The 25,684-nt window shown below is 35.4% G+C and overlaps 2 protein-coding genes across 3 annotated transcripts; one reads left to right on the forward strand and one right to left on the reverse strand.

The window, feature by feature from the left end:
* The first annotated feature begins 7,091 nt into the window (after nucleotides 1–7,091).
* On the forward strand, nucleotides 7,092–14,124 carry LOC111436747 (protein TIME FOR COFFEE-like). Of its 2 annotated transcripts, none has more exons than XM_023074459.1 (11): nucleotides 7,092–7,533; nucleotides 7,633–8,016; nucleotides 8,107–8,288; nucleotides 8,384–8,651; nucleotides 8,743–9,206; nucleotides 9,324–9,413; nucleotides 9,521–9,803; nucleotides 9,914–9,980; nucleotides 10,093–10,159; nucleotides 10,268–10,636; nucleotides 10,736–14,124. In XM_023074459.1, the coding sequence occupies exons 1-11, from the start codon at nucleotides 7,431–7,433 to the stop codon at nucleotides 13,130–13,132; spliced, it is 4,674 nt and encodes a 1,557-aa protein (XP_022930227.1). In that variant the 5' UTR covers nucleotides 7,092–7,430; the 3' UTR covers nucleotides 13,133–14,124. The 2 variants fall into 2 exon arrangements, with proteins under 2 accessions (XP_022930227.1, XP_022930230.1); XM_023074462.1 differs by having other exon boundaries at nucleotides 8,107–8,273.
* Nucleotides 14,125–17,052: 2,928 nt separating this feature from the next.
* Nucleotides 17,053–21,511, reverse strand: LOC111436919 (vacuole membrane protein KMS1-like). Its single transcript, XM_023074711.1, has 8 exons — nucleotides 21,163–21,511; nucleotides 20,522–20,733; nucleotides 19,624–19,702; nucleotides 19,139–19,426; nucleotides 18,374–18,531; nucleotides 17,983–18,099; nucleotides 17,673–17,852; nucleotides 17,053–17,535 (listed from the first exon to the last, which is right to left on the reverse strand). The coding sequence occupies exons 1-8, from the start codon at nucleotides 21,221–21,223 to the stop codon at nucleotides 17,359–17,361; spliced, it is 1,272 nt and encodes a 423-aa protein (XP_022930479.1). The 5' UTR covers nucleotides 21,224–21,511; the 3' UTR covers nucleotides 17,053–17,358.
* Between the last annotated feature and the right edge of the window lie 4,173 nt (nucleotides 21,512–25,684).

Here is a 25,684-nt window from a genome sequence, read left to right on the forward strand (position 1 = left end):
ACAAAGACAGTAACTTTCTATGTTAATTTATATACTCTGTTTTACAAAATTTTATTTATTTATTTTACAAAAAAAATTAATTTTCTGTTTAAGGGTGGACCCATTTTGGGCATTGGATCTTAGAATTTAAGCAATTTTTTTTTAAGGAAAAAAAGTAATTTATATCCTTAAATTTTGGGATTAATTTAAATTTAAAATTAATAACGATATCAATTAAAATTCTTTTAAATAAAAATAATTATAAATAATTAATTAAGAATGATTTAACTTTTAACCATATTTTGTGGTCGCTTAATCACAATTTATTTACAGTTAGAGAATCATTTTTTAATTAAGGCAATTGATTTTTTCGCAATAAATTAAAAGAGAAAATATTTATGGGTTTAATAATTTTGACTTTAGGAGAATACGAATACGATACTATATATCTTTTTTCCTTTTACTTAACTTTTTGTGGGACCATTAATGGTTGGAGTTGAAGACCTTCCAAGGAAAGAATACAAGGTTCGGGCGAGGAACTAAATCGTTCGTAGGTAGCGTATCATACAAATTGAATATAAAGTCGTTTCTTGTGAGATCCCATAGGGGTTGTTGGAGAGAGTAACGGAACATTCTTTATAGATGTATGAATTTGTCTCCCGAACGCATTTTAAAACCTTTGAGGGAAAGCCCATAAAGAAAAGCACAAAAGAGACAATATCTGGGAGCAGTAGGCTTGAGTTGTTACAAATGCTACTGGAGACAGACAACAAACAGTGTGCAAGCAAGCACGTTAGGTCCTCAGGGAGGGTGGATTGTGAGGTCTCACGTTGGTTGGAAAGTGAAACGAAATATTTCTTATAAGAGTGTAGCACATGGGTTAAAAAAAAAAAAACTATGAGACAGACGGTAATGTGTCAAAGTAGACAATATTTGTTAGTAGTGGGATGTAAGACTGATGGTGATATGTAACAGACAAAATCAGACAATATTTGTTAACAATTGACTTGTTTACATTTATTTAATAAAAGATCTGTCGGTTTTCTTTCGTTTGATAGAGACGAGTAACTATGTGGGTATTAACATTTTGGGAGCTCTTTAAAACGAGTATCGTTTTTGCACCAAATTTGAATTCGACCATTTGAATATTTGGTGGTGGATCGTTTTTTTATGATTCAATTTATTGGAATGTTGTTTAGATATGATGTTGTCTTTTAAGTTAGAGCAACAACTAATTAGACTTTTAGAGGTTGCTTTTTGCTTAATAATTTTCTTTTAGTATGGATTCTTTGAGAATATTTGATCGATGTCTCTCGTCACCATCACCATAATTTGGTGAACAATTATTATCATCTATTACGTTCGTTTGCTATGAGATAAATGAGGTAGATTTCGAATTACTTGCAACAATAGACCCATGATCGATCTATATTAATTAAAAGCACGATCGAAGATTATGGATTTATTTTTTAAAATAATCATAATTTAGTTGGTTTATAAAAAAAACAAAAATTTTCCAATTTGGTGTTTTGCTCAACAATTAAGCAATGAGATCAGTGGGTCTTTAATGAAATAATCATGACAAATATATATATATATATATATATATATATATATTCAAAAATAATTTTTATTTTTTTTTATTTTTGTGAATATATATATATATTTCAAATAATTTTGTAATAAATAAATTCTATTAATGTTTATTAAAAAAATGTAAGAGATCTTAATAATTTAATACCGATGCAAAACAGAAGCAATCCCATGTTATCATTGGCTTATGCAATCTTCATAGTCCTAACAGTGATTCCAGTCGACATGAACCATGAGAGGAAGCTCTTGACTGATGTTGTGAAATGATGTGAAAATCTCTCCCTAACAAACGCATTTTGAAATCTTGAGGGGAAGTCTTTGAAGGGAAAGCCTAGCGGCGTGGGCTATTACACAATCTCATATAAATATCGTTCTCGACCATTGACACTCTAAAACATAAATTAGTATTTAATTTAAGCCAATGGAAGGTGAGCCAGCTCGATTATTAGTTGATCGAGCTTGGGTTTGGCCAGCAAATGCCTTAGTGCATGCAATTGTTCATCTCGGTATGTCCAAGTAAAGTCTAGACATGTTTTCTCTTATGCATGCATGCCTTGATTTGTCTTGTGACAAGAACAATTATTTTTTCTTATGGAATAGCAAACCGTACCGTTCATATACCAAAATAAGATTTGATCTTGAATTTATTTTTTATGCTCGATGTGTTATAAAACGACTCTTATTTTGAACCTATAATTAATAAGAAGAGATGTTAATATTTTATCGATTTCTAATTGGTCCGAGATATGCATGAAAAATGACGAAAAGGGTATTAACAAATGAGATGAAGAGAGAGGATTTTGAAAGGATAAGATTGGGATAAAAGATAGGTTGATATCACGAATATCAAAAACCATTAGAAACCATTAGGCAATGGCAGTCCCACGTCGATTTTTGCGAATCTTTGTCATGTCAAGCTTTTATATTGTTGCCTACTATGTTAACTTTATTAATAAGAATGTGCGCGTAATTTAATATTACAGAAAGTGTAACCAAAGTTTCACGGTAAAAGAAATATAATAAATCAGATCAGAATGGCTAACAACGAAAGTAGATAATGTCTAAACTAGTATAGAAAATCAATGTAAGCGCTCGTGAAGTTTCTTCTCCCTCTTCAATGGCGGATTCGAATCGTTTTCTTCGTCTCGTAACTTCCGTCTCCTCCTCATCTCCATCCCTAAACGTGAAGGAAAGAGCTCAACTCACGAGCGCTTATAATGTAGTGAACCGACATGTCGGCCTTGTTACAAAGAGTTGTGGGCCATCAAAAACAGGATTGAGACTGGTTTAGGGCCCATATGGCTCTCACAATCTTGCCCTAAGCCCAGATTGATGGAGATAAGATAGTCTTGGCAGAGGTTTCAATGGTGAAATTCCCATCTTGCCCCTCTCACTCACTCTAACCGTCTTCGTTCGAACATTACTTGGCTACACGTCGATTTTGTGAGATTTGACTTTGGTTGGAGAAGAGAACGAAACATTCCTTCTGAATCGGTGAACTAATTTTATATATTTTTAATATAAAACTATACCCATTATTTATTAAATATAGTTTGACTTTTTATTTATTTATTTTGTTTTGTTATCTAAATTGATTAATTAGTCAAAAGTTGAAATAAATTTATTGACAACTGTGTGTTACCCATAATAGGATGGTTGCCAAATCCAACTTAAAATCATATGCAATTAATCCATTTAAAAACAAATGTTATATAATTTTCATCAAATTTATAATTTATAAATATGACTTTAAGCATTAAAATTAATTTTTATGATTCGTTAAAATTCTCGAAATTAATTCATAAAAAATATTTAGTAGGAGAGTTTTTGAAATTTTATCACATCATAAAAATAATAATACGACAAATATACAAACATTAGTAATTTAACATTTATTTTAAAAAATAATAATACGACATCTAAGGTGTTTATATGACCTGATAACTCGACCAACCCAAATTGTCGAATCTAAGTTATAAAAAGGTTGTGGGCTGTTATGAATGATATAGAGTCAGACATCGAGCGATGTGTCTACGAAGATGTTGAGCCCTCAAGGGGTGAATTGTGAGATCTCACGTCGGTTATTGTAGATTGGATTGTGAGAGGACAATATTGGCCGTAGCTTAGACTATTATAGATTTGATTGAATTTTTTAAAAATTAAAATTTGGATTGATTTACGGGTTGCTATTTTTTTTTAGTTATAACCGATCTTACTTTTAAAATTATTATAAAGATTAAAAATAATTAAAATTTTATGAGATTTTAATTATTAATTTAGTAAGTTAGAAAACTATTGGACCTAATCTCAAACCTAATCTCAAAGTTAAAAAACGCACCACCAGGTGTTGTTGTAATGAAAAGACCGTCCACTGGGTAACCGACACGTGTCGCCACAATTAGAGGAGACCCTTTATTAAAAAAAGTCTTCAGTAGATAACACCCAACTACCCTTCTTTCCCTCCTTTAGTCGCACGTGGGTCATACCGACGTGGCACATCACACGCGCGCGAGGATTAATCATAAAGATTTATTTTATAAATAAATAAATAAATAAATAAATAAATATTTTTAAAATTTTCTATTTTATTTTGTTTTGATTGAGATCGTGAATGGGGCTTGTCGAGTGCCACCATGCAATTTTTTAATTTTTATATTAATAAACGAATTCGCTAAATTTGTTTTTAATTAAAAATTCATTAATAATGACAAAGTTAGGTTTCAAAAATATATAATTTTTCCAAAATATTCCAAAACTATTATAATGCCTAAATTATTAATCCAAATAATTGTATTGGAATTACAAAACAAATTAGATATTTTTAAAGTATTATATATTTATTTTATTGATCTAAATTAAAAAAACATTTATTTATTTTTTATTTTGAAAAATATTTACCTTTTATTCTGTTAATAAATTTGATTAACTTTTATGTATTATAAGATATTATTAAATTAAAGTTAGGATAGTGCAGACTATCATATAATAATAATAATGAATTAATTTTGCTTTTTTAATTGAAAATGTCAAAAAATGTTAATAATACAATATAATTTTATATTTTATATTTTAAAATTATTTAATTCATAAGGCATATGCTTGATGCTTATTATTATTATTATTATTATTATTTGGTTATATCGATACATTATATTTAATATTAATAATAGTTTGAATTGTTTTCTTCCCTACAATGACGTAACATGATAGATGTACAAGATCCAGTTTTTATAATATTATATGATTAATATTAAATAAATCCAAATATCTTATTTTATTTGTTAATTAATAATTATTTTACTTCTCATTTTTATAATCTAATTTTGCAAATTCTTTTATTACAATAGAAATTTATGAGACGTTAATAAATTATTCTAAAAATAGTATGTTGTATCAATATTAATTATTTAAAAATTAAATGAAAGTTAATTTCTACCCTAGAATTTACTTAAAAGAATCTATTGTCCATATATATTTACAAATAATATATTTTGTTAATTTTTTAAATACATAGAAATAATTATTTTTATTGAATGATCCAATGAATATATTTTATTTATTAAAATTTTTATTTCCATAAACTATAATCTGACCTATTTGTTAATCAAAGTTTTGAATATTAATCAATTAAATGAGGAAAAAAAAAAGCATATTCCCACAATTAAATATTAAATGGAGCGTGTGATTATTATAATAATTTATTAGATTATATTATTAAAAAGAAAAAAGGAAATAAAATAATAAATTGTCAGAGTCTGTCTCTTTATTTATTTATTTATTTATTTATTTTTGGCTTTAAAAAGGCTAAAAACATGGATGCCAATTAGTGAAGGCTTATTAGAGTAAGGTGGTGACGACTAGGGTTACGCATACGGTTACAAAGACTGCCACGTAGGTGCTAAAAGACAAATTGGAGATTAAAAAATAAAATAAAATAATGGTGGGGCCCATCTGAGCCTTTTCCAGTGGGGTCTAATGTTTCCTACGTGGCTGCTCTCCCCTCACACATATTTTATTTATTTTTATTGAGCAATGCTAAAATTCGCGTATGTTGATATATAAAAATCTCACAGATGGGCATGGATGTTTAGTGTCATTCCACGTTGCGAAATGATAGAGGGCTGTGCGAGTGGGTTTGCGTGACAGACGTGTGTAGTTATCGTGGCTATGATAATGTATTAGATATTAGTTATTTACCCGCATGTGAGCACGGGAAATGGATGAAGATCCGAGGTGGGTGCTTATGTAGCAAGCGGATAGAATATACCCAATCATAAAATGACACGTGTCGATTCTTTTTTTAAAAATTTGGTTTTGGTTGGTCTTTTTTTGGGTTTAGGGTTTAAATATATTCTTAATTATTACGGCGAATACTGGAATTTGACCGAGAGATGAGAGAGAAAAAAAGAAATAAAATAATTTAAAAGGTGGGACCGAGGGCACGTCATCATATGATGCCACGTAAGGCGAACGTGACAATAGGCTAAGAGAGGGAAGGAAAATTATTAATATAATAAGAGCATCCAAGTGGGGCCCATGGGTTCTCGGAAATTCCGCGACCGTGACTCGAGTTTCGGAACGACGGCCGTGCGATGGGAACAATCCGACGGTGAAAACACGGCGCGCTGATCGACATGGGAGGGACCCGACCTGTTTGGTTCGATGCCAGCTCGGCGTCAATTTTAATTAAATTTAATTGTTTTTTAATAAAATGGGAGAAGGTGGCTACGTCAGATAGTAATCCAACGGCAGTGGATGATTAGGGAGATAAAAGAGATCGTGACGGTTGATTCTTTGTGGTTCTCACGTGGCCCCCACTAATCAATTTTTCGAAATATCGACAATTTAATCTCATCCGTCATATATATATATTAAAAAAAAAAAAAAAAAAAAAAGGGAATGAAAACGTGGAAACCGAATAATGAAAGTTGACCGGTTGGAACGATATTTTATGCGGCCACCTAGATTCGTTGCGATCGTGGTGTTGCTTTTACCAACGTCTTCGCTACCGGGTATAGCCAGTCATCAGTAATCACACCTTGTGGAAAAATTCAAGGACCCCTAAAACTAGCCAGTCATCTCTCTCTCTCTCTCTCTCATCAATATATCTGAGTTCAGGGGGAACGAATTTAAAAAAAAAGGCATTAAATTTTTTATTATTTATTTATTTATTTGATTTATTACACACTGAAATTAATAAAAAAGGAAGAAAATTAGAAAAGCGGTAGAGAGAGTAAATATGAAAGCTTGGAAAGGAAGAAAAGAGTGTGACACGTGGCTATTTTATGATAAAGTATGGGTCCCACCGCTGCCCATTATACTCAACGCCTAGGATTTTGCCATGTTGGCTTTTGGTAAAATCCTGGCCGCTGAATCTGTTGAGAAGGGACGGTGTGGATGTTTTGGGAGGCTTAATCTTAGCCGTCCAGAGAAGTTTTGCTTTAGTGAAATAGACCCAGGGGAAAGGATTATGCATTACACAGAGTTAGAGAGAGAGAGAGAGAGAGAAGCAGAGTCAGAGGAGGGGAGAGGACTCGAAAAGCTACCATTTTTCTTCATCATCCTCTTCTTCTTCTTGTTCTTCTTCTTCTTGTTCTTCTTCTTCTGCTGCAGATAGATAGGCTTCTTTAGTGGAGGAATCTCTTTATTCTTTGTTCTTCTTCTTTCATTTCTCTACCGGTTTTTTAGCCGGGGGAGGGGAGGGGAGGGGAGGGAGGTAGGAAACGAATCTGTAATTTCTGGAGTTTTCTTTTGTTCGCCGGCGATTTTTTCCGTCGGGGTTCTTTTTGTTCTTGTGGTGAGAGATGAGATTAGTTTTTTGGTATAGTTGATTCGGTGGAAGGGAGAAGGAATTAGATATGGATAGGAATAGAGAAGCTAGAAGGACGACGACGAACATGGCGGCATCCAACGGCCTATCTAGACGGAGATACAGGAGTAGTAGTCTTCGTGACTCTCCAGGTCTTAATTTTCTCAGATCTAACTATTTCCGATGATGATGAGTTATAACCGCCATCCTTTTTTTTTTCTTGATTTTGATTTGTGTTTGTTTTTGTGTAGAGGATGATGGACCGCTCGAGTTGCAGGATACGGTGAGATTGAGAGATCGAGGAAGCGGGAAGAAAGATCGAGATCGAGACAGGGATAGAGATCGGCTTAGCAGGAGCAAGAGGAGGAGAGCTGATAGATTGATTCATGGCGGTAACAATAGGGAAGATGGAGGGGAAGATAGTTCTGAGGAGAGTGTAAATGACGAAGAGGACGATGAAGACGACGATGGCGGTGGTGCTGGTGGAGCTTCCGTCAGAATGCTTCCTCCGAATCCGGCGACAAATTTGAACCATCGGAAAAGTTATCCACCGGCGAAGAGTTTTAGAGCAGCACCGCCGTGGAAACCCGCGGATGAGATGATTGGTGTGTCGGTACCGAGAAAAGCCCGTTCAGGTATATAATCGGGTGGATGAATTTCTCTGCCCTAGGTCAAGGAGATTCTGACGGTTTCTTTCTGGTTTTGTGTTTGTTTGTTTGTTTCAGCCTCCACGAAGCGGTCTCATGAATGTTGGCCAGCAGCGGCAGGCGGCGGAATGGTTACAGAGGCCATTCACCGGCAGGCTTCGACATCGCCAGTGAGGCCACCAAGTCTTACAGCAATGGCGACGCTTCTTCAGCCGCCTGCCTCGCCGTCTTCTTCCAATGCTTCGGTGAGGAAGAAGCTGGTCGGTCTTTGGTCTTACTTCTACTCCGTTTATAATCTTTTCTGATTCTTTTTTGGGGAAATAAGGGGTATCTGATAAGCCGTCTGCTGTTGTAGAAGCAAGCCGGGCCTAAACTCCGGCCGCCCAAATCCTCCTCAAAGCCGTCTTCCATGGCTCAAGACGAGATCGAGATCGAGATTGCTGAAGTCTTGTACGGCATGATGAGACAGCCGCAAGCCCCTCCAAAACAAGAAGCCGATTCCGTGAAGTTCGATCCCAAATCCGCCATGGATGCCAAATCCAGAGTTTCATCGCCCATTTCTAACCCCTCTTCTGTTTTGCCTCAGAATTCCAGCTCCTCTGTCACTCCGATATCAGCCACTGGTGAGTTTTTTTTCTTTTGTTTTCTATGGTTATTTCTCTGTGAAAGTGTCTGAAATCAATATTTCATAATTATCCGATGTGAAATTTGCAGCACCCAAGAGGAAGCGACCGCGTCCTGTGAAGTACGATGACGAGAACATGGTGGCTTTCAATCTTCGGAATAGCCCCGTTTCGTCGACAGCCAAGCCTGAAGCAGCCGATCAACCGACCAACACCGATATCCCTTCAACAAATGTGGATAAAGTTTCTGGATCTGCTGGTGAAAATGGAGTTGTTTCAAACGAATCTGGAAATTCCCAGGCCTTACCAGCAACTTCTGAGTCCCATCCAGAAGCCCTGAAGGTGAATACAGCCAGTGTCATGTCCAATTCCAAGCCATTGACTGAAGAATCAGAAGGCAAAGTTTTGGGTACAAATAAGGAAGAACCCCAATCGCCCCTGAAGGAATCAAACGGCCATAGATTGGAAGACAAGCGAGAGGATATGACAGCGACCAAATCGTCCACCTTCGACGTAGATAACCAGCGGGATGATAAATACAAGATAGATCTGATGGTGAAGATAATCTTCTTCTTCTTCTTCTTCTTCTACATCATTAAGAAAAAATCCCCAGTCAAGTTTTTGTATTTTTATATGGAAATTAGAGTTTTTCTTCTTTCTTGTGTTCTACAGGCTCCTCCACTACGAGCTTCACCAGAAAGGGATGGAGAGATTGATTTTGTGGCCGTAGATGCTAAACCAATGGTCATAGATGTGGACACGGTAAGCGGGCCACCCTCACTTTCTCCTGCCCACTTGCTTGATAGCTATGGCCCATGTTGGAATTAATTGTTTATATAATCTTGTTTGGCTTGCTTGCATTTATGTAGGAAATGAAACCTCTGATAAAGGAAGAAGACAAAGGAACAACCAGACTTGGGACTAAAGAAGTTGTGAACGTGGAGTCCAAAGCAATTGCAGCTGAGGAAGGTGATGATTCAAAGAAGCCCATTGTTTGCAAAGATGGAAAGGTTGACCTTCAACTTGATTTAGAGAAAACAACTGGCAGAGATTGTACCACTGCAAATGTTGTGGACGCCAACAAGTTCCCCCAGTATGTTCTGAAACATCCGCCGCCGCAACTGGGGTCCGAGAAGGCTGGATCTGGTGCTTGTAAGTTCCACTTTTCGAATCCCAGCACCTCCATCCTTTCCTCACTCTCCTTATCTGGTTTGGTTCAAAAGTGGTTGCTGATTCAATGTTGTTTTTTACGTTATGTTCAGCTCAAGCGAGCTCCCTTCCTTTGCCCATGTCTCTACCTGGCTGGCCAAGTGGGTTGCCTCCTATGGGGTACGGTCGCACAATCTGGGTTATTTGGATCCTTACAGAACTTTTTAATAGTATATATTGGTGTTTTCTTTTTGTTCTACTCCATTGGAATGACACTGTCTTGTTTTAGCAGATATGTGGCTCCTCTGCCCGGAGTTGTGTCGGTGGATGGTAGCGCGTTGCCTACAGCAGCCATGCAGGTAGACGTTTCTGCGTTAGTCTAAACGTTCTTCTTTATACTTTTTCTACCATTGTTTTGTTGTGGGTCTATTCAATTCCTAAATCTCTCCTTGTTTGGCTTTTAACAGCCGCCAAATTTGCTTTTCCATCAACCCCGGCTGAAGAGGTGTGCGACGCATTTCTACATTGCTCGGAATATATTGTATCATCAGCAAATTGCGAGGATGAATCCATTCTGGCCGGCAGCAGCAGGTTCGGCTTCCTTGTTTGGGCCCAAGCATGGTAATCTCAGCATTGTGCCCTCTGCAGATGTGCAAGGAAATCTACCGAAAAACGGGAAAAATGCAATGCTGGATAAGGGCCAGAGTCTCGGAATGTTTTCGGGTCATGCTGGGAAGGATAGGGGCTCTCAGGCTGTTAATGTTGGTGATGGTGCTCAGAGAAGGCAAATTTTGCTTCAACAAGCTCTACCACCGGGAGCGCCTAGTAATATCCTGGTACTACTTTTTCTACACAATTATTTCTGTTGGCTGTATGGTATGAGATGAGATTTTCTGTTTTATATGCTGAATTTGGCGTTGTGTGTTGGATTTCAGCATGGCCCTGCTTTTATTCTGCCTTTGAGTCAGCAGCAGCAGGCAGCTGTAGCCACTTCTGTCCGGCCTGTTTCTGTCAAGTCTCCTCCTCCTAGTGGGAATGCCAATGGCAGTGTGGTTTCAAATTCTTCCTCTGTTAGTACCTCAGCTGTGGCAGCCATTGCCGCACCTGCAATGAGTTTCAACTATTCGGGCGTGCCTGGCAATGAACCACAATATTTAGCCATTTTGCAGAACAATGGATATACATACCCAATTCCAGCGCACGTCGGTGCACCGCCGCCATATAGAGGAACCCACACTCATTCTATGCCCTTCTTCAATGGGTCGTTTTATTCTTCCCAAATGCTTCATCCTTCGCAGCTTCAGCAGCAGCAACCACCTCCTCAGTCTCACCCTCATCAACAGGGCCTTCAGAATGCTAATGCTGCTGCTGCTGCTGCCGCCAATGGTTCCTCGTCGTCTCAAAAGAACCTATCGAATCAGCAGCAGAGGCCACATGGGAGCACTGTCAGTGGGAACTTTCAAGGCTTTCCTGCCTCAAGAAATCAGCCATCTCATTCACAGCAGCAGAATCATGCCTCTCATCAAACTAGGCCACTCGAGTCTGAGATTGGTGGTGAAGATAGCCCGTCGACTGCTGATAGTCGAATGAATCTTGCCAATCTGAGTGTCTATGGTCCAAATTTTCCAATGCCAATGCATACTCCTAATTTTGCTTTGATGACTCCTGCTTCAATGGCGGCTGCAGGTGGTGGGGCACCAAATGACAAGAAACAGCAGCCACAACAACAGCCGCAGGGTTCTAAAGGTCTGGAACCATCTCAAACTATTGCTTTGTCCTTTGCTCCTCCCAATGGGGCACCATCTGCTCCCGGCCTCGACCTTTCATCCATATCACCAAATCATCCTATATTTCAAAGTATTCCTGAGATCACCAGGCAAGGGTATCAACACATTATGGCTGCAGCTGCAGCTGCACAGGCTGCTCAGCAGAAAAAGATTTATCGTGTAGCCGAAGAAGGAAAAACCGTGCATACATCTGCTGCAGAGGATGAGAGGAAGAACATGTCTGTGAAGACTTCTCCAACTGTTGGACAGTCCATTGCCTTCTCTAGACCTGATTTAGCCGAGTCCACAATTCCGGCTGGGGCTGCTGTTGTTGACAGCTCTGCAAGAACTCTTAGAACTTCAGGTTCCGTTATGCCATCTGCAATGGGCACTGTAAATATGTGTGGTTCTCAGCATCCACTGCAGCGAAGTCAGCAGCAGCAGCAACAACAACAACAGATGATTCAGCTTCAAAAGCAACAGCAATATGCAGCTGCAGTGGCAAGGACTAAAACATCGGCGACAAGTAATGGCAATGTCTATGCTGAGCACCCTCCTACATCCATGGCTGCCAAGTTTCCTAATGCATTGTCTTCTTTTTCTCAAAATCTTGTCCAAAGTAACAGCAACAGTCCTGCTCAGTCTCCTCAGTGGAAGAATTCTGTAAGAACCACCACCTCTTCTCAAGTTCCAACCCCCTCTCTGTCTTCATCAAATACATCATCCATCAAAAATCTTCCCCAACAGCAGGGCCGTCCGCAGCAAAACCACTCTCAGATCTCTTTTGCAGCTAACCAAAAATCTACCACACAATCACAAGGGCAGCAACCTGCTAGCAGTAATCAGTCACCATCTCCTGGAATGATCGGTTCGCCAACCAATTCTTCGATGTCAAAGGGTGCCGGCGGAAGCCCGCGGACAGCTACTTCCAGTTCCATGGGCCATAAAGTTGGTCAATCTTCTTCTTTATCATCACAGCAGACGAAGAATCCTACATCTATGCCCCCACAGAAGTCATCTCCTGTTGGTGGGAGAAATGTTACGTCAATTCTTGGCAATAACCAAGTGGCCTCTTCAAATTCTGGAACTAAATTATCCCAACATCCACAGTCACAACAGCAACAGCAACAGCAACATTTGGCGAAGCAAACATTGCAGCAAGCTCAGCTGCTCTTCCCTTACATGCAGGCTCAATTTCCCCATTCAAGTAGCACTGCCACTGCTTCGCCTTCACATTCAAGACGTCGTCCAGAGCAGCAAGCCCAGGGCTCGGGAGGAACATCCTCCAATGGAATGCTATCTCTTGTCCACCCTGTTACAATCGGAGGCACCACCACTACTGATCCTGCCAAGGCTGTTGCTGCTGCAGCAGCAGCTGCAGCTAATGCAGCTAATATGAAAGCTGTTGGTGGCTTACCTACACAAGCTATTCTCCATCCTGCTCAGTTTGCTACTACACAGTCCTCTGGTAATCCTCATCAGCTTGTACCTGCAGGTTTTCCTTACGTGCATACTGCTGCAGTGCAAGTGAAATCAACAGAGCAAAAACAACCTGCGGGTGGGTAGAGAATTACGAATGGTGTCTCTTGCCCAGGAAAATAACAACGGGCATCTATCTGATAGCCAGCCAGCGAGCCAGCCTGAGAAGAAATGCAAGTTCAAATAGCTAAGCAGCAGCAATCTGAATGCTCGTCGGACTTCGTACCCCACGATTTTGGGAAAGCTGTGAGAGGAAGTGGGAAAATAGTCCTCCATCTGAGAATGCTTCAGGTCTAGGCTGTTCAATTATCTGTCCAGGTTGATGTTAATGGTCTGATGAACACATGGTTGGTCTGAATGGGGAGAGGAAAGGAAATGCAAAGAAAAGAAACTTGATGAAACAAAGGAGCAACACAACACAGCCATTTGTAAAGTGCTTTACACAATTATGGAATGGTGAAGAGGAAAAGCGGGTGGTGGGCTGTAATGGAGGTTTTTCTTCTTAGATATCTGATTTCATTACCTTTTTGAGGTTCATTTCTCTCTTTTAAGAGCTTTTAGAACAGCATCATCTTTAACATATAATATGTGCAGTGAAGGAGGAGGAGGAGGGTGTAGTTGTATATGTTTGGCACATATAATGGGTAGCCCTCACATTTTTTGAAAAAAACTTCCTTTAATTCCCTTCCTTGGTTTACTTTTCGCTGACCCTTCAATCACTTTCTTGAAGTCTTTAATCTGAATTTGTTAGAGATAAGAAGATGATGATGGGTGGAAGAGGCGGCAGAGCTGGAAAGCAGCAGAGGCTGACCTACTTTTACAAACTCTCCTCCATCTTCATCACATAACACACTGTGTAGAAACAAAAGTTGATATGGATGTGGAGAGCGTGTGGACCGTTGATTCGGTCTTTTTTATTTGATGATGATAGTGGAAAAGTGTGGTTTGGTAGTGGACAGAAGAAGAAGATTGTGGAAAGAAAAGGGTAAGCTCTGTTTTGTTGTCAATATCTCAGTCGTGGCTCAGCCAGAGTTGAGATAGATATAACAACATTATCTTAATCTGTTTGTGTGTGGAAAGGAAATCAAAAGCTTTGGATTTCCTGAGATTTTGTTTGTTGTAGTTTTTAAGCAAATTCTGCTGATTAAGTGGGTGAGGCTGAAGGAAGGACAAAGGAAGGTGGATGGGGTATCAATTGGGATGTGCTTGTGTTGTGTTCTTCGAGTGAAGTGGGGCTTTCACAACGATCAAGGTCAAAGGTGTGGGACATTCACTTTTTCTGACATGAGGTACTCTTGCACGTGTCTCCCAACCTTATTAATTATCTATTATTATACTTACAACGACCTGATTGATTACTTATTACCGTCTCAAAAGTTAGTTTTTGAGTTATGATGGATGGATTAAGAGTCTAACTAGTGTACTAAGTTTGATAGGTGTGGGATCTAGTTGAATAAGGTGAATGAGTTGAGTTACTGAAGATTTGTTGGGTTTCATAATTTGCTAAAGGAGGATCGAGATCGATGTCTCAATAGGGGAAAGAGTTTGAGCTTGATGCACCTTGATCTCGAATCGTCTTGTACTCTGATAAGTTCGGGCACTCCTGCCTTTGTCTCCTATAGCTTCCTTTGTTGCATCCTCCAAATTTGGATAGTCAGTAGCTCAACTGATCTACTCGTAGACGTCCTATGGTATAGTAATAGTGTGGTAGTTTAGACTCTACCCTATCTCTTAAACCTACATTATCCCACTTATTCTCTATCGTACATCTCCACTCTGTAAAATACATCTTACGGTATCTGAACTGTTCTCTGGATCTTGGTGAGATTCCTCCAAATGTGTTGACTTAGCTCTTGCTTCGTTTTTTGATTGACTATTGTCCAAAAAGACATCTACGTTACACTAACAAATCGCAAATAAAAAATATGCTCGTTTTCCATTACATAATCTATTCAAAATATTCCTAAAATATGACAATTTTGTCCTCTACTACATAGCTGAAATTCGTACTTTTTTGACATCCAAATATACCCTTTTACCAACCACTTTCCATTTTAATATCCAATAATGTTCATGATCATATCTTCGTTATCAAGTTGTGACATCTACAAAGTTGAGAGTTTTATATTTGAAATCATAGATTATACATAAATAGTGTATAGATCTTTAGATAACGACGTAGCTTCCATTTGTTTATAATATCTTATAATATTCACATATCTATATATAATATAGTATTTTTATAAAAAAAATTGCATGTTTGTCGTCCATCAATCATACACATCTTTATTAATAGATTTCTGTTATTAACTGACATTGATAAATTAATAAATGTAAATCTATTATTAACGATAAATTAATAAATGTCTAGTGTATTAGGTTAATTAGAACAACATTAATTAGGACAAAGATTAGGTTTAATTAGTACAAAATTTGTTCCAATCCATAATTAGAGAGAGAGAGAGAGAGAGAGAGATCGGACGGTGGAGATTGAATGACCATCCAAAATGATGGGATACCATACCACAACAAAAGTGTAGCAACCAAATCAAACTCCACAAAATAAAAATAAATAAATTTAATTCAATTTCCTTAAATAAAACAAAATAAATAAAAAGGTGCAAAAGAGGGTCCCACAAATGTTTTTGAAGGGGGTGGGGCCAGAGAATAAGACAAAATGATGTGGCAAAATCAAAATGAAAGACAACGACGCCGTTTTGTCAAACAAAACCAAAACTCCTTTTTCATTCACATTACTTTATATTTCATTTTTCATTACATTACAAACAAAAAGTGAAAATATCCCCTTTTTCTTTATTATCAAATACATTATAAATATTCAATCCAATGGTCAAAATCAATGGACATCGACCCCACCAGCCCCACCGAAACCACCCACCAAAATTTAGAGTCGATATTTCAAACATTAAACTATATTTAAATTGACATAAATTAACAATTTTAAATTATCCGATAATGTTAGAATAAAAAAATGGAATACATTACATCTAAAAAGGAATGTTGAGATGAGGTGGGGCATTATCTAGAACATAATAATTACTAATTATTAATTCATTAATAATAATTGTTAGGTGATATTATGACGTAGGGGTATTTCTGCAATTATGGGAATTTGGAAGGGTTAGTAGTATTATGTCCCACTAATTTATTAATAACAAAATTGTGGCTCCCATTGCCGTACCAACTTTCATTGTACTTACCATTTTAATTAAATTAATAAATATTGTATCTTACTATATTAGGTAGGTTAAATTATATAAATAAAGGTTTTAAACTAAGATTATTCTATTATTATGGTTAAAAATCCTAAATTTAAGTTGTTAATTAAAGAAAGATAGGTATATCTATAATATATAATTGCTACGACCATATATAGATCATATCCATGTGCCTAGTGAATGAAGGGCTTACCATAGTTAAGTCCGAAACTAATATCGATCAAGCACAAGTGATATGGTCTAACCAAGTCGAGGCACCTTTCTATCCGCTCTTTATTTTCTGATCGCTCCATTTTCACTTCTAACAAATGGGTTAGTGAGGAAAAGTACCAACCTGAAAAATCCATGGGAATAAGTTTTTGAGAAAAAAATTAATAGATTTTACCGTTCTCTACAGTTCAAGAATTGCTGAGACTCGACAGGAATACACCTTTACAAAAATTCCATTGGAATGAAGATTTTTGAGAAAACAAAAAACAAAGCCACGAAAACTATTACTTACCATGAGAAATATTGTACTACTACGAAGCTCGTGATTTCTAATTCCCAGATAAGATGCAGAACCGTCTTTCAATTTTAAAATATAATCTAATTTTAAAATATAATGTGAAAAAGATGTCAACCTAGTGGTTTATCTATCAAATATCAAATACTGGATTCCCAATTCATAGGCACTACTACTAAGTTTCTTAATTGGAGATTTCTTGACCAACTGTTTTGAGAATCCAACAGCAACCATAAAATGTGCACAGGTTATTCAACCAAAGAGAGAGAAATTATAATGAGTGATAAGCCATCATAATTCAAGTAATGAGTCATATATGTCTGAGACTAAGAAAGAATAATGGTGCATTTTTCCAATGGTTAAGAGCGGGTAAGTTAATATAATTACCCAAAGAAATGCCTTCCTAATCATGTATAGCTTGTAACTTTGCTCTTCTCCAAAATGCCTTCCTATTCTATACAGCTTTCTAACAGAAGGATCTCCAGACAGATTCTCGATTACTCGAACCGGTGGGACTTATGCTAAATCTTGGTTATAAGGATGAAAGGAGAGAGAGCATTAGGGTCGGGTTAATTCGAGCATGCTGATGCAGAGACTTTGTCGGTCATGGCGGCCAGCTCCTCGTCTTGCTGTTTCTTCAAGTACCTTTGGGCAGTTGAAGTCATAATCTTGATAGAGAAGTTCATGATCATGAGCCATACTATAGTGTTCCAGATGGAGGAAACCGAAAAGTCCCATTTCTTGGCCTGATGTTGAGAGGTGAAGGGAAAGAGGAAGAAAAGAGGCATATAAGATGAATGTGGTAAACAACGGGGTTTGGCAGATAAGCTCTCAGGCAAACAAATTGATAGAATTTTCAGATGAATGCAATATCAGCAAGTACCTTGGCATTAGCCGCGACTTGAGATGGTGCTTTCAGATACTTAGATTTAACTGCGTTGAGCTTGGCAACCAGCCCGGGCAAGATAGATGAAAATCCAGGCACAAAGCTGAGTATCCATAATAATTCGTTTTCTATCCAATCAAGAAGCTGATTGTTGCAAACAGCAATGATGAAAATGGTCTGCACGGAAATCATAAGCACCAAATTGTCAAAAGAAACACGGCTTTAACATGAACATGTAAAAGGGATTTAGCTCCTTGCAAACAAAGTCAAATAATATTAGACAACAAAATATAAAAACTTCACAAACCTGAATGTGAGTTTTAATAATAGCTTTTCCAACCAGCGTAGCAAAAAAGAATTCCCAGAAAGGAATTCCAAATTGTCCACACATAATGCCAGCTAAGTCGAACAGAGGATTTGGAATCTGAAAGATAAGCAGTGAAGATCAGAAACAGTCGTGCTAATGATATGATTGATGCTGTATTTAATACCCTAGGGAGGTGGTAGCCACCAAAATGTATCTGATTTACAATTGAGTCCCTATGACCACTAAGTTGTAATGAATATAACATATTTGAAGGGGAAAAAATAACAAGAAATTAGCGAACCAGTAAAGTTATACTCTCACCCCCAATGGAAGGCAGGAAAAAAAGGAAAATAAAATATCAGTAATTGAAGAGAATAAAGTCACAACTAACCGAAGCAAGCAGTAGAATAGTAAGGAAATTTAAATGTTGAGCATGTGAAAGGAACCATCGCTTGATTCTGTTTAAATATGTTGAAATGAGTCCATCAGTTTCCCTTGAAGAGGCATCTAGTTCTTCCATTGCTTCTGATCTGCCACCAGAGAGGCGTGCTGCACAATGGAAGAAATATATTTGAACATAAAATATGAAGCTTGGATATGAAAGAATATCAGCAATGCAAAAAGTTACAATTGGCAAAGCCATAAACAACCTGGAACAAGTCATTTTCCAATTGGAAAATTTCAGATTACAGACTAGATTGTTGGTCATAATCATAGCACTAATTGCAAAGTTCCGAAGTAAACACTTGAGCCAGCTCTTGTTTGCCATTACATTTTTCTCTATCATATTTTCACATCATTATGACGAGGAAGGGTTTCGAAAAGAAGTACAATATTATCCATAGCCATTCAACCCTAAGCAAAAACTACTTACACTATGACCTCAAAGCATTGCCTTGCCCAGTAGTTCCTACCTATAAATTATAAAATGTTGACTATTTACTATTTAGGATCACGAAAGAAAAATCTATTAGAAATGTTCTCTCTTTCAGTATTGCAAACTGTTTTTACATAGACAAGTTCCACCCACCGAAAAAAAAAAAGGATAAGAGAAGATGGAATATAAAAAAATGCTCAACTGATTGTCATATCACCAAAAGAATTTAATTGACTTATAACTATTAACGAATACTAGTAAACACACTATTTCTCATACCCGCCCTTGAGATGAAGTAAGGAGGAAGCTCTCCTAAGGAAGTCCCAATACCCCAGAGAATTGCCTCTATCTGAACCATGGGCAATATGCTACTGAGGGGGACTTGTGATGTGAAAACTGGAGGTCCAAATTCTAAGCAATCCTTCTCAAGCCATGATGGACCTCTTTTCAATTGTATTGTGTCATAAACAGCACTCTTCAAGTCCACTCGCCCACACTGCACCGCCTTTATCGTGAAAAACCCAATATGAGGCCCCAGATAAAGAACAAAAGTATGCAGGCCAGACCCTGAAAGTAAATGATAGGGCGTAAAATCAAATAAGATTCAGATGCTCAATCCCATCCTATCAATACAAATTAGCACAATAAATACAATATTGATGATAACAGCAAATTGCAATCTAAATATCAGAAAAAAAAACATTGCGTCTTACAAAGAAGAAAGAATAATTAGCACGGATCTTGAATCAAACAACATTAATTACCAAGTCCAATTGATGATGCAACTCCTAGGATCACCCACCACAATCCGTAGTCAAAGTATTTTACAATCTCCTCCACATGCTGCAAAAGCAGAGAAGATTTATTTTATAAAACGATTGCCTGAAAACTGGAAGGCAATGGCCAAATTAAAGGGAAAAGGTCAACAATTTCAAGGATAGAAATAAATTCACTTCCTGAATATAAAAGCGCAACAAGGTGATTTATGAAGAGATATATCCCCACTTCAATCAAACAACATTTACTAGGATAGTTTCCATCATTTCTCTATCCACCATCTTAACAGTTCCTCTAAATACTTCCAAATTCCAACCTCTTCTGTACTATGGCATTTCTACTGTATTGATTCAGTATATATATGGTGCATAAAATTTTTTGCAGCATTTTCTTGGGTACAATTATAACAACTCTCAAGAGCCTACATAAACAGGCAGGAATTTAAATCCACAACATTTTTTCAAAGAACATCATTCTTAGAAACCCGTGATAAAACAATGTAATAAGGAGTGCAATCATTTGCTTAGAACTATCACATTTAGGATGGTACAGCTTAAAGTTACAGATAGTATCCATGTAAAATATATTGCTGGATAATGGCAAACCTACAAACATTTTAATAAAATATAGAATATCCATCCAGAAAGCTACCATATCAATAGAGCATATCAAAACACCAAATATATAAATCGAAAATCACAAACATACTTCAAAATGTGATCACGAAAAATTCATCACAGTTCATCCTAAATGATGTAATACTTGCAGTTGCATAAATATACATACATATTGTTGAAAAGAGTGAATATTTGAAGCAAATATGCACACATATAATGCTGAAATGGGTGATGTGAAGCTAACATAAATTCAAGAAGGCAGAGATACCTTCTCATGTGGCCCTTCAATTGTCAAAACCAGAATTCCAGCTGCCCCAATAATCAAGTTTAAAAGCAAAAGCCAACCACCTTTAGCTAAAATGTAAGCTATCGAGTGTTTACCATATTGAAGAACACCCAAAGTGAAAAACTTCAATGTTTTGAATGGTTGATTAACCAATGTCAAATTGTCAAGATCTTGTTTGTGCTTCCGACATAATTCTGCAAATTATAGAAATTTCATCAAGAGATAAGATACAATGTGAACGACCCTAAGCTAAGTTGAATAGGACAGAATAGTTGTTCTCATTAATTCCACGAATGCCAAGTGAAAGCAACAACTAAAACGGTAAATCGTCCAGACAAAATCAAACTGAAGAAGCAAGACACAAATGACTTTCATTTCACTTTTGCGTTGGTTTGAAATTAACCAGTACACTCAATCAATCAAGGCCCCTCATTGCCGTGAAGGATCACTTCATTAACAAACTTCAGACAATCACCAAACTCAAATCTCTCTTAAAATATAAAACAGTAATAACAATAATGTAAACAATATTAAGAATCCAAATTTCCTTCAACTTTCTTACATCAATCAATGCTTCGCCGAACAAAAAAATAAAAAAAATTAGAAGATATGGAAATACTTGCCTGAAATGGATACTTCCGAATCATGAGCAGCAAGGGAAGCTGCTTCTTCACCCGTCCCCATTCCGCAACCTGCAATTACAAGACAGTATCGAAAGGGAGAGAAATTCTTGTAATCTCAATCTTATTCTCCCGTACAGAGAAAAGGAGATCAGAGATCGACGAGAATCATGACTAAAATTACGAGGAAAAAATGGAAAAAGAAAATCTGAAAGTTAGCATCTGTTATTGACGAAAGAGAGAAATCGAAATCGAAATCGAAATCGTTCAGGAACGAAGATCCGCGCTCTCCCCTTCAAGATCGAACGCTTCTTCGTTTACCTCCAACATTCATTTTTCCCCCATTTTTTTAACAGATGACTTTCAATTTATTACTTTATAATTATTATATAAATTTTAAAAATTTACGTATTTTAAATATCTACGGTATCCCATTAATTGATCAATTAAATTAAATTTTTATTTTTAATTTTAATTATATCTTTTTTTTTTATATAAATATATACAAAATTAAAATTCAATTATTTATTTGATAAAAATAAGTTAAATTTATTTACATAGAAGTATTTAAATTTTAAATACTTTTTAAAGTTAATAAACTAAAAACAATAAATTATTAAGCGAGTAAAGCCAATAAATATTGGTTACTTAGATCAATTAATTAATTAAAATATATATTTTCTTTTTAATATGGTCAAAGTCAACTCACTAATTAAGAAAGAAAATGGCTGTGTTTTTTTTATAATTTTTTATTATGATTGACATTGAAACTGAGGAAAAATCCAAATTAAAAATTAAAGGTCTAATAATATAAGAAACCTATAAACACGCGTACACACGAGTAGAGTTTAAAATTATATAAGGAAAATATCTCGTTAATCCATGCAGCAATAGTGCCAGCTTGAGCCTAGAAGAAAGCAAACAAAAAATAAAGGAAGAGTTCGAGCGTAGAAGCATCGAGGATTGCACAGATTCTCGAGCGAGAAAAGGAATTAAGCAAATTCAATCGCTTTGATCGTGCTTCATCATCAAAGAAATAAGTGATAAACCAACACAAGAAGCACGGCTCAAGCATGTTGTAGCAATAGAAATCGTCCGAAATGGATTTGACCAATCCAAGTACTACATTATACCTTTCTCATCCAGACACCTAAAGTAGATAGGTGATCTGAACAAAGAAGTTAAACCTACGAGTTCACACGTGAGAGCGAGGTTCAAAGCTATAAGAGAAGAGGTCGAGACAAAGATGCTTCATGATCAACAAAAATCCTTATTCAATCGTGTCAATTTTGATATCTTGTTGGTTGGACTTGTTGATGTTCTCTCACATAATAAGTATCTCGTTCTGTTTACCTTTCAAACATGAATAGCTAATAATTTGGACCACGAGCGTCATTTCACCACACACGTTGTTATCACAATAACTATCTCGATACAATGGCATCTATGAATAGCCTAACTTAGCTTGTACTAAGAAACTTCGTTTAACTCTAATAAGTATCCACCCCACTTATTCGTTACTACAACGGTATCTTTCTAAGATTTAACCAATTTCAAGCTCTTTAGAAAAGAACCAAACTAGATTGAACGTAAACCCCACAAATTAAGGGCATGCAATGTGTCACGATCATACTTATCCAAGGTATGTTGGTCACGGCCGCATGTCTGTTGCATACCAAAACCTTAGCCCACTAGAAAAGGTGGTATTCAAACTCACCTAATATTCTTACCGTGGCCCACAATAAAAGGTGGGTATCGGACACGATTCCTATAATTTGCAAAGTTTTTATTTTTAATCGTGTTTCTTTTTTAAAAATTATTATTATCAATTAAAATGCTTCGCATGTCGTCCACATCCTTTATCTTTACAGCATTCCTATGTTTATCTCTTTTACAGCTTTAAAACATTTAATTACATTTCATTTTTAAATTTATTAAAAAATATATAATATTGATATGCTTACTGGACAAAAGATTTACACGAGTTAAATATTTTTAGTGACTAATTTTTAAATATAATAAAAATAAATTACTAAATTTAAATATAGTCGAAATAATTGTTGACGTTTTTGTCCCCTATAATTGGGGCCCACGACATGGATGTTCCGCCCATCCTAATTAATACGCTAAGGACAATAATGTAATGTGATCGTGACTGGTTTCTGTAGCTCGCTAACGAACCAATCACGTGGCGCCACCACGACGAGCAGATTTTTTTTTATCTTCTTTTAATAATTTATAAGCTAATTCTCATTTTCCATAAAAAAAAAAATTCTAAAATAAATACCAACCCACTATATAATTTTAATATATTTATAAATTATAAATATTAAATCGTTACATAATAAAAATGGTTAGTTGAAACCAAACATTAATTATGTCTATAATTATTTTGGTTTTTAAGAGACCAAATAATCTAAAACATAGGAATTAATTACTTGTTTCCCCACACCTAATAATAGAGAGGCTTCAACATTATTATTACCCAGTAATAAAGTTCCAAATTGTTTGATACCCTAAATAAACAAAACGTGGGACATTGCCTTCTAGAATTCACAAGAAAATAATATAGATTACGTATACGAGCGAGTGTATTAAAGGGTGTCAATGAGAATGACAAAACGACTTTTTAAAGAAAATCAATGATTTCTTTCAATAAAATTTATTTATTCTTTTTGGAAAAATTTTATCCTTATTTATTTGATAATTATCTCTCTATAATTAAAAAAAAATCCTTTTTTATTTTTTAAAATAAAAATTAATAACTCCAAAAATAATATCCCAAACTAAGGGTTTCCTTTGTACACTTATTTATACACTTAATTTCTTTTTAAAGGTAAATATATATATATATATATATATATATATATATATTAATTACAAAGCTATATTTTTTGTTTTTTTACATGAAATCTTAAGAGACGGAGATAGGCTAAAAAAGAATGATTCCTCCGTAGAAAACTAAATTGGAAATGAATGGACGGACCTTTCGTTGAATAGTTGATGAGAAAGAATTCACAAACAGTCAAGGGTTATATAATCATTGTACTCGTAAAAGTAAGTGTTTTCCTATTGCTTAGAAAATAAGCTAATAGTGCACGTAGTATATCCAAGATTAGTACTACGAGTATTCACATGACTCGATAACCCAATCAACCAATAATACCTAACCCAAACAAAGTTGAACTGGGTTAGATTTTTTTTCAATTTTGACCCAAAAATTGGCTTCTACCTGTGGGTGGGTTAGCTGATTGAGTCAACCCAAACAAGCAAAAAAAATAGGGTTACAATGACTTAACCAATTCTACTTTTAAAAAATTAAGAATATTTTGTTGTAAATGTTTGATATTTTAACTTTATGAGATTTTAGTAATTAATGTAACATGTACGGTGGACAGTTACCATTATTTAAAATAATAATAATAATAAAAAAAACACAACCCAGTTCATAGAGACTCGGGTCACCAAACCAACCGACTCGAAATTTCATGATCGTCCAAAAGATTTTTCCAACCCAACTTAACCTAACCCACCCGTACACATCCTTAATGAGTACCCTTCTAAACTTTATGTCCGGTACAAATAGGAAAAAACAAAGATAAAAAGATGTTAGGTAGGAACATGCGATGCACGAGATATAATACTATTGGAATGAATTACTTTTATGATGCACCTTAAACTTATTATGACAAAAAAGAAAAAAGTTATTCTTTATGTCATTTAATATTTACCATTAATAACGACTTGAATTTTATTGGTCTAATGAAGTGATGACTTTGTTATTATCTGTAAAGTCAAGTCATCCATATTTTAATTTAAATTATCTTATTATTATTTTTTATTAAGAGAATATATTATATATTTCATGGAAATCAGCAACCGAGATCCAAATAGGGTCTTCTCTCTCCAATAATTTATTATAAAATAAACTAAAAAAAATTGAAGTCAAAGATAATATGACAGTGAAATTAAAAAAAGAAAAAAAAACAATATTCATTTTAAATTATCCAAATATAAAAACATTATAATTTCCCATCTTAGTCCAATCATAAATGATGAACATCACATCATTACTCATTATAATAAATGATTAAAATTATAGTTTAGTATTAAATAGCAAACTAATTTTCAATTTAGTTTAATCTGTTTTTAATATATTTAAGAAAATAAATTAATGGTTTAATATATTTTTAATATCACAATGTCAATTATTGAATGAGGGTTTTGAATAAAAATTTCTATTTATAATAAACCCATTTTTTGATAAAAAAAACAAAAATAAAAATACTATATTTATAATTATTTCTAGAAATAGAAATCTTTGCTGAGAGAGTAAAATAATTATAAAATATATTATATTATTTTATTTTTTAAACTTTTTAAATATTTAAAATTTAATGTAGGAAAAAACCATGATAAAATTTTAAAATATTGGAAAAAAATGAGATTATTAAATAAAATATAATAATTAAAATAAAAAAAAGAAAAAGAGAACTGTTAAATGCACTACAAAGGACCTTCAGGT

Source organism: Cucurbita moschata, unplaced genomic scaffold (genome assembly GCF_002738365.1).
Source record: "Cucurbita moschata cultivar Rifu unplaced genomic scaffold, Cmos_1.0 Cmo_Scf00060, whole genome shotgun sequence".
In the NCBI taxonomy this organism is placed as follows: Eukaryota; Viridiplantae; Streptophyta; class Magnoliopsida; order Cucurbitales; family Cucurbitaceae; genus Cucurbita; species Cucurbita moschata.

Excerpts from the sequence above, each read along its gene's own strand:
- LOC111436919 (XM_023074711.1), bottom strand. The coding sequence starts at position 21,223 with ATGGGGACGGGTGAAGAAGCAGCTTCCCTTGCTGCTCATGATTCGGAA. Across the intron at positions 19,703-20,521 it reads TTGAAGGGCCACATGAGAAG|CATGTGGAGGAGATTGTAAA; the intron begins GTATCTCTGCCT and ends CTGCTTTTGCAG. Across the intron at positions 18,100-18,373 it reads CTATTCTACTGCTTGCTTCG|ATTCCAAATCCTCTGTTCGA; the intron begins GTTAGTTGTGAC and ends CTTATCTTTCAG.
- LOC111436747 (XM_023074459.1), top strand. The coding sequence starts at position 7,431 with ATGGATAGGAATAGAGAAGCTAGAAGGACGACGACGAACATGGCGGCA. Across the intron at positions 8,652-8,742 it reads CACTCCGATATCAGCCACTG|CACCCAAGAGGAAGCGACCG; the intron begins GTGAGTTTTTTT and ends TGAAATTTGCAG. Across the intron at positions 9,804-9,913 it reads GAAGGCTGGATCTGGTGCTT|CTCAAGCGAGCTCCCTTCCT; the intron begins GTAAGTTCCACT and ends CGTTATGTTCAG.